At 48.7% G+C, this 8,252-nt stretch overlaps 1 protein-coding gene across 1 annotated transcript; it reads left to right on the top strand.

Moving 5' to 3' along the window:
- Positions 1 to 1,128: 1,128 nt before the first annotated feature.
- On the top strand, positions 1,129 to 7,713 carry TNNC1 (troponin C1, slow skeletal and cardiac type). The gene is made up of 6 exons (XM_074836383.1): positions 1,129 to 1,267; positions 5,128 to 5,158; positions 5,489 to 5,635; positions 6,554 to 6,668; positions 6,762 to 6,898; positions 7,537 to 7,713. The coding sequence occupies exons 1-6, from the start codon at positions 1,244 to 1,246 to the stop codon at positions 7,566 to 7,568; spliced, it is 486 nt and encodes a 161-aa protein (XP_074692484.1). The 5' UTR covers positions 1,129 to 1,243; the 3' UTR covers positions 7,569 to 7,713.
- The last annotated feature ends 539 nt before the right edge of the window (positions 7,714 to 8,252 follow it).

The raw sequence follows: 8,252 nt of genomic DNA, 5'->3' as shown, positions 1-8,252 counted from the left end.
CACAGCTCTGCGCTCGCTTTGTACTGACACCACCCCAGGTCTGTGGCTAATGCCACTTTGGCTAGGCATTACAAAGGGACAACAGCTTTTTTCCTGCAGCATGATTTCTATTAAAGGGAGAAGGGATTTTTAGAAGAGATGAAACCTAACAGTTGCATCCATAGTATTTTCAGTTTTGCTAACTAATGTGGATATGATCTAGCTGGAGACAAGACTTCATCACCCTGAGCCCCTGGAGCCATCTGTAGCTCCTTTGGACACAAGAGGGAGTCCCGAATCACCAAAATGAGAGGTTTTGCTTTGATTGCTGTGGATTAAAATGCTTTTCCCTGCACTGAGAAAACGCTGGTCATCACTTGGAGGCCTTTGGTGTGTTTTGCTTTCCACCATGGTGGGGTAAACCCATGGTAAATCCAGGACCGTGGATTTTCCCTGCTTGCAGAGGGGCAGGTCAGCTTGCTGGTTAGGTGAAGTGAGTCCTGGTTTCCTAAAGGATCAGGAATTATCCCTGAAGTCAAGCACAGTTGATAGCCACCCCCCCACCCCCCATTTTGCAACCCCAGCTAAATGCAGGAAACGGAGGCAAAGCTCCATCTGCCTCCACACTTCTCACCACGGCATCGGGACTGCACAGTGCCCCCGTCCTCAGTGCCCGCCTGCACACAGCATTGGCTCCTCCAAGCGCATCAGCCCCAGCCGCATGTCCCCCATGAGTTTGGGGACAGACTGACACCCCCTGTCCCCACTGCCCCCAGGGGACATTTGCTGCTGGACAGGGATATTTTGGGAGACATGCCTTTCCCATATTACCCGATTTAATTAGGCACAGTATAATCTTTCTAATGCAGCTTCCAGCAGGGGAACACATGGGAGGTGGAGGTGACATGGTGTCATGCGTCCAGTCAGGACAGCCAAATACCGCAATATATCAGCAGGGTCCTACCAAAACCCAGCTGAAAGGGCTCGCTCATTCCCACATCGAAGTCACGAGGAAACCTCCAGCTGCCCCGAAGTGGGGCTGGGGCTGGTGCCGGACATGCCAGCCCTGGGCTCAGCAGTGTCCTCATCCCAAGGCATGCAGGCGAGGCATTCCTGTGGGGAAGGGGATGGGCGTGCAGGGCTGCTGGTGGGCTGGTCACATCCCCCGGGGCGGGCAGCCCCCTATATCAGCCGGGCTCACGGGGGCAGCACCGGTGGAGTGTGACCCTGACGTCCCCCGGCCCCTCACCCACTCTCTCCAGCCATGGATGACATTTATAAGGCAGCGGTAAGTGCCTCCCTTTGGGGCTGTGGTTTTGGGAGGTGGGGGTTTAAAGGGTTTTGGGGAATTTTATAGTAGATTTCCCAAAGCTGTGACAGTGTTAATTCAATGGAGCAATGCAAATAAGAAATAATTATAGGGTGGCAACTTTTAATCAACATCATCATCCAGGACACAGACCTTTCCCACTGATGGCTGTGAAGGTTTCACACTCCTCTTGTAAGTGTGAAACTCTCAACTGTGCTGCTAAATTATTTACAACTACTGTCCTGGTTCCCTGCTGCAAGGCAGGGAAATGGCCCATAGGTGATGTTATAAATCTCAACAAAATCTTGAAAGTATAAGATGTGGCTGCTGGTTTTAGCTCAGACAAAGCAGAGCAGTGTTTCCCACAAAATGAACATTATTTGTATGGGTTAGACCTCACCCTCTTCTTTATGGTGCTTTAAAATTCTGCTATTGCTACGTTTCCCCCTTACTTAGCTGAATATTTTTCTGGGAGATTTAAAAAAACCTTCAGCTTTTGTAAGTTATTTCCAAACATCCTCCCCTGCTTTGCCGCTCCTGATATCTGCTATGCAGAAATCCAGAATGTGAGCTATGCTCTTGGGGAACGCAGAGCATCCTAATGGCTATTTTAACTTACACAGCTGCATGCTGCACTCACTGTGTAAACCCAAACTATTTGGTCTGTAATAAGAACACTGCATTATTTTGTAATGTAGACAGACAGTGATATGAGAGTTGAATAAGGATGAAAATAGATTCTGGACTGTGTGGATTGCTACTGTGTCCCTTCCATAACTGGAGTTAAAAATAAAAGCTTTCTGGTGATTTTTAATTTTTTTTTTAAATATATAGTTGATCAGGTTTGATTTTAACCAAGGGCACAAAAAATACACCATACAAGTCCTATTTTAATTCTGAGGTTTTTAGAGGGAAGACAGATGGTGCTTGATACATGATTGAAGAAAATACCAAAATGCTCACACCTCTCCTGTCCTTTGGTCAGCCCTGAACCTTGTGAAGTGGAACCCCCCTAGTGATCCCAATAGTGTGAAAAGGCTTAGGAAAGGCTGTACAATAAAATGCCAAGTCCCCCAACCAACACCTCCAAAAGGGAGAAAAATGTGACCTGTAAAGTCAAGGAAAATCCAGACCTCTTTTAATTAAGCTAAAAAGCTTAATTAAAAAATTAAATATGTTTTCTGTGACTCAAGGCACAGGTCCTCTCCGTATTGTTTAGGAACCCCATGCCTGTAATTAGGGAGAAGGGCTGAAATGCTTTGCAAGCCAGCAATGCCCACAGCCAAAAGGGTCTGCCTGTCAGCTGGGACAGCATGCTCACAGCACGGGCAGAGAGCCCCAAAAAGAAGGGTTCCCTACCTGCATGCTCCAGCCCCTCTCCAAATCCCTGCCTCAGAAATGGGCAAAAATCCACAGGTGAAGGTCATCCCTACCTGAAGCCTGCGGGCTTCAGCAGAGTTGGACCACGGAGGAATTTAGCTGAGAAAAAGAAAGTGCAGCAACAGAGAACAACCCCAAAATTCCTACCTCAGAAACTTACCCCAAACATAGAGCCCTTGCCCAGGGAAATGAGCCATGCAAAAGACCCAATGGGTTCCCATAAGGATTTTGCCACTGGTTTGAAGGTGGGGGCACGCTGGTAAATGTGGGGTTCAAGTCCTGGGCATTAACTGCCAGCACCTTTACAGAGGCAAAAGAAGTCTAAGCCAGGCGCAGCTGAGACAAACAGCTTTTTCATGGATCTATTCCCCAAGATTTTAACTGTAAGAAAACATTTACCTGGAAAAAAAATTCAAGACCTTCACCTTCCCCTGTCTGACTTTGAATGGAAACACAGGATGAAAAGGAGAGCTGATAAAAGCAAAATACAGCAGACCTGGCATTACCACAGCTGCTGCAGTGCTGTGAGCTTAGTGCTTGTCTTCCCACACCGCAACCAGAGAAACCTGTCCCTGCAATGATGTGGAGGGAAAAGAGGAATAAAGCTGCACACAGCACCCGTGGCCAGAGGGCACTATAAACAGCTCAAGAGACATCTCTGTAATAAAAGTGTCACTCTATGGTTACAATGCATTTAATTTACATACAGCATAGCTCCACATCTATCATTTTAGTAGTCAAGGAAACTTCAAAAGTGAACATTTTTTTTATTTGCTGCATGCTGATGGCATATATTAATATTATATTTATGCCAAATTCCCTACATGCAGCCAGACAACCCAATGGATTTTCATCTTGCCCACTCATGCCTAGATAAGGGTGTGCAACACAAAGCTATTTTGGGAACATTTTTAGGCTCTGTTAAGCAGCGCTAAGAACAGTGCCAGGGACAAGTGTCCAGATAAAGGGATGCAAGGATAAATACCAAAGCCTGGGAACAATTGGGGAAGCTCATCTTTATCTCTAGCACCTCTCTCACCCGGGCTTATAAATAGTGAATGCACTAAGAGGGTCATGTTACCCGAGTGGCAGGACGCTGGCTGTGGACATTGGCCAAGGGCATGTTGCAGCTGCCCTTGCTGTGCCCAAACAATAGCCACGAAGGGCCTGCAGCTGCCTGCCTGCCGTCAGTGGCACCAGGGCCACGGTGCACTTGGGTGTCCTCCTGCAATGGCAATCCTGCCGCCGTCCTTAGCGCTTTCTGACTTGTTCCTGTTGCGTGGGGAGTGGGATAAGGCGCTCTGCCTGCTTCCCACCGGCTCTGTCCCACTAAGAAACAGCAGTTTCCTCACCTCTCACTGCAGGCAGGAAGAATTTCCAGCTGGCTTTTGCAAAACCATTGCTCTTTGGGACAAAAGCATCAGCCTTCCCTCAAAGACAGGGTGGCACAACTCTGGGTTGCGAGGTTCTGCCCCAACTAGCATGGATGGGTGTTGGGGACTGCTTCCCTGGGCATGGTAGGAAGGAGACATTAGTGGGGTCAGGCCCCCTCTGCACAGACCAGAGGCAGTCCTGGCAGGGGGTCATATCTGGCTGACTCCAGGGAGGCTGTGGACCAGCATGGGATGGAAAAGTCAACGTTTTCATGGATGCTACCAAAGGGGCAGTTGGACACAGTGGTGGGGTCAGCAATTTTAGATAAGCAGTACCTGCAGGCAGGAATAAAGCCAAAGAGAGAAATGCACTTAAAAAGGTATGACACAGAGCTGATGGATTCCTCTTTGTCTCCTCATTGATTATTTTCATTAACTCATGCTAACTAATAAGCTCCCACTGATCGTCTGTGGGGAACAAATTAGGGTAGGGTTTGGGAACAATCTGCCACGCCATTTCAGCTAATGTCTAATGGCTCCATGGACCATTTCTTCAGGGAGCTACCCAAAACAGGCTAAAGGGAATAGCAGCTCCCTTCAGAGGCAGAAACCTTTGTAATAAACCCTGACTCAGATGGAAGTAGACCAGCTATCAACGCTTTGGATAGTGCAGGGAGTTTCCTGAATGTAGGGCTGAAAAACAACTTCATACCCCACTGTGAAGCCTGCCACCAACAAGAAATTAAACCCAAATGGTTGACAGAGACAAATGCTTTTTCCTGTGGGTCTCCCCTGCTTGTGCAAAGGCTATTTCTGCTGCGTATCAGACGCTGCTGCTCTAGAGAAATGATGCTCACCTCAAAGGAGTTGGGAATAGGTTTTTTTTTTTTTAAGGGGAAGCGTCTCTTAGACTACAAAAAGTTGTGGTGTCAAAACCCCACTGGTTGTACATCCTGTAGTCCATGAGGGTGGCTGCTGTGAGGCTTGGTTGACCTTTGCAAAGGCTGTTGAACAAATAACATGTCCTCTTAACAATCAGTGATGCTGACAAGGAAAAATGACTTGGTCTCTGTGTTTTCCTTACAGGTCGAGCAGCTGACAGAGGAGCAAAAAAATGGTAGGTGCATCTTTAACCTGACACCGCAGCCTAAAGACAAGGTCCCCAGCCAGCAGCCTAGCTTGCCTCAGCAATTACACCCCAGAAAATGCTTTGGCCAGATTGGCCAAAGCAGGGCATGACCCAGGGGTTTTGATCCACCAGCATTTCAAGCAAAGCAGTTTCTCTGTGTTTGCCCAGGTGTCCCCACCACGCCATGCCCAGGCAGTGCTGGGGTGCATGGGCAGGGGATGCTGTGCCTGGGATGAGCTTCCTGCCCTGGGGCCACCTGCCTGCAGGGTCGAGGTGCGGGGAAAGACCCCCCACATCTCCTCTCCACTCTCTCCTCAGAGTTCAAGGCTGCCTTTGACATCTTCGTGCTGGGGGCAGAGGACGGTTGCATCAGCACCAAGGAGCTGGGGAAGGTGATGAGGATGCTGGGGCAGAACCCCACCCCTGAGGAGCTGCAGGAGATGATAGACGAGGTGGATGAGGATGGTGAGAGACTTGGGTTTCTTCCACTCTTCCAAGTATTATCCTCACATCTGCAGGCATAGGGGGCATGGTGCGGATTGGGAGCACTCAGCATCTGTGCAGTGCTGGCAGGATCCATGCTGGGGACAGTTACGTCCTGTGGAGAGCATCCTGCAATGCTGTGATTCTGAAGGACACTAAATACCCACCAAACCAGCATGGTTCCTTTAGGAAATTTCCAGACAAAGAGAAACTATAAAAAAATATTATTCCTATAATGATCAGACTGTTTGAATTGGTCTTGGGGGGTACTCTGAATTTGCACAGATACATTTAAGAAACAAAATATAGGCTGAATGTAGCAACTGCCATTTCAGAAATGCCACAATTAAAGGATTTTATCATCGGGCAAGTCTTTCACTGCTCAAGTATACACACACATACACACATAAATAACTGTCAATATTGATTAAATCAGTGCACTGGTGATCACACATAATGAAATCCACTGTGTGCAAGTTGGGCAGAAATACTATACTAAATAACTAGAAAATAAAAAAAGCAGTTAAAAATCAGGCAAAAAAGGAAAAAAGCTGTGTCAGTAGTGTACTGCTGGCACAAAAACACAGTGCATGAATACCTGCCTTCTGGATGAGATGGACAGGTATTTCCATAGCAGGAATTTCCATTCATCGGTGCTTCCAGTAGGACTTTTGGTTCATTTTGCCTTGGCAAAAAGACTGCAAAAGGCAAAAATTCAGTGATGACATCAGGGTGCAAGGGCCTCAGTCACTTACTCCAGTGTCCTGAAAGCTGCCTCTTGCTGCAGAGCTGCTCTCCTGAGTTTTGGACCTTGGTTACTAAAGGGAAGTGTGATCTCTCACTTGGCATTGCCTGTCCACCCACCATAGCACCAGCTGATAGCATTTATTCTGCCTGCAGGCAGCGGCACTGTAGATTTTGATGAGTTCCTTGTTATGATGGTCCGGTGTATGAAAGATGACAGCAAAGGAAAAACTGAAGAGGAACTCTCAGATCTCTTCAGGATGTTTGATAAGTAAGAGCTGCGACCGCAGCATGGCAGGGTGGTGGGAGCGGAGCAACCGCCCTGGCTCCCCCTCCCCAATGTGTTGGTCTGTTCCTCGCACAGAAATGCTGATGGCTACATCGACCTTGAGGAACTGAAGATCATGCTGCAGGCAACGGGAGAGACCATCACTGAGGATGACATAGAAGAACTGATGAGAGATGGTGATAAAAACAATGATGGCAGGATTGACTATGATGGTAGGACTCTTTCTTGCATGCAGTTTGGTTGTGAGCCCTTGAGCATACCCCAGGCAGCTCTCATGGTCTTGGTTACCTTCTTGGACGGGCATGAGCTCATACAGGCAGTGCTGGGCAATACGCCTGACCACAGCCAGTGTTTGCACAGGCATGGGGGGTTTCTTACGCTTGTGAAATGGTAGCAAGGGCCTGGGACTGCTTTAACTGTCCCATGATGTGAAAGCCAGCCTGCACTGAAGCAATGCTGCTTTTCACCAGAGACCTGCCTATCCCCTCCTGCCCCCTAAACACAAGCACCGTCTCCGAAGGGCTGTATCTTTGAATGCGGTGCTGCTGAAATGACCCCCAGACCATTTCTGAGCTGAGCCAGTTGATATGTCCCTCCCCAGACACTCACCTCTGGCATTTTGGTGGCAGCCAAGGGTGATGTTGGGCTCCAGTGACATTTCCAGTGGGAGTCATGAGGAGTCCTTGCCACGGTCAGAAGAGTGGTAGCCATCCCCCCTCAGCCTCTCATGCACTGGGGGGATGGAAAAGGAGACAGGGCTGGGGAAAGCTGCCAAAAGTGCATTTGGCATCTGTGAGGGCACTTGGGTCCCACCTCACACCCCTTGTCTCCAATGTCTTCCTCTTGGCAGAGTTCCTGGAGTTTATGAAGGGAGTTGAATAAATCTGAGGCCAGATCGACAGCCTGAATCTCCTAAACCCCTCCAAGCTCTGCATCTCATCTCCTTGGCTAAGTCCCCTGGCTACCGGCATGAAGACTCAGTGCTGAGAAGGGTGGCCACTGGGAAAATAAAATGCGTTAATACCGAGTGCCTCAGATGGTTCTTCCTTGGAGGTTTAGTAAGACCTTCACCCTGGTCACATACCCAGTGACTAATGGGGCCACTCCTTGGGGATGTGTCAAGAGCCCACAAGCTGTGTCTGGCAAGCTGACTTCACAGCTGGAGCTTTAAACCTCTGAGGAGGTATTTTGCTGCCAGCTCAGCAGCAAAGCCTGGCCAGTGGGGCCATGGGCGCTCGCTGTGAAGCTGCCATGTTGCATGTCCTCACCCCTGCCATGGTGAGCAGGCTCAGGTGGTGCCTGCTGGTTTAACTGGAGCATTGGCAGCATTTTAGCAATGAAATGTGGATTAACAACCACTTACGCCACCACTGAAATCCATGAGAGGGACAGTCCCTCTCCTTCCCACTCTTGTGCTGGTTGTCCTGAAAGGACACCCCTTCTTCCTCCCTGCCATCCTGATGGCCATCCTGTAGCACATGCAGAAAGAAGACCTCAATTTTCTTTGGAAATGTGAATAAAAGCTATTCCTAAGTTGGACTGGGTGCCTCCTTCCCATCTCACCCA

Source organism: Strix aluco, chromosome 11 (assembly GCF_031877795.1).
Source record: "Strix aluco isolate bStrAlu1 chromosome 11, bStrAlu1.hap1, whole genome shotgun sequence".
NCBI lineage: Eukaryota > Metazoa > Chordata > Aves > Strigiformes > Strigidae > Strix > Strix aluco.
The sequence above is the reverse complement of the archived record's forward strand: the minus strand, read 5'-3'. Positions and strand labels throughout refer to the sequence as shown.

Excerpts from the sequence above, each read along its gene's own strand:
- TNNC1 (XM_074836383.1), top strand. The coding sequence starts at position 1,244 with ATGGATGACATTTATAAGGCAGCG. Across the intron at positions 5,159-5,488 it reads GACAGAGGAGCAAAAAAATG|AGTTCAAGGCTGCCTTTGAC; the intron begins GTAGGTGCATCT and ends CTCTCTCCTCAG. Across the intron at positions 5,636-6,553 it reads AGACGAGGTGGATGAGGATG|GCAGCGGCACTGTAGATTTT; the intron begins GTGAGAGACTTG and ends TTCTGCCTGCAG.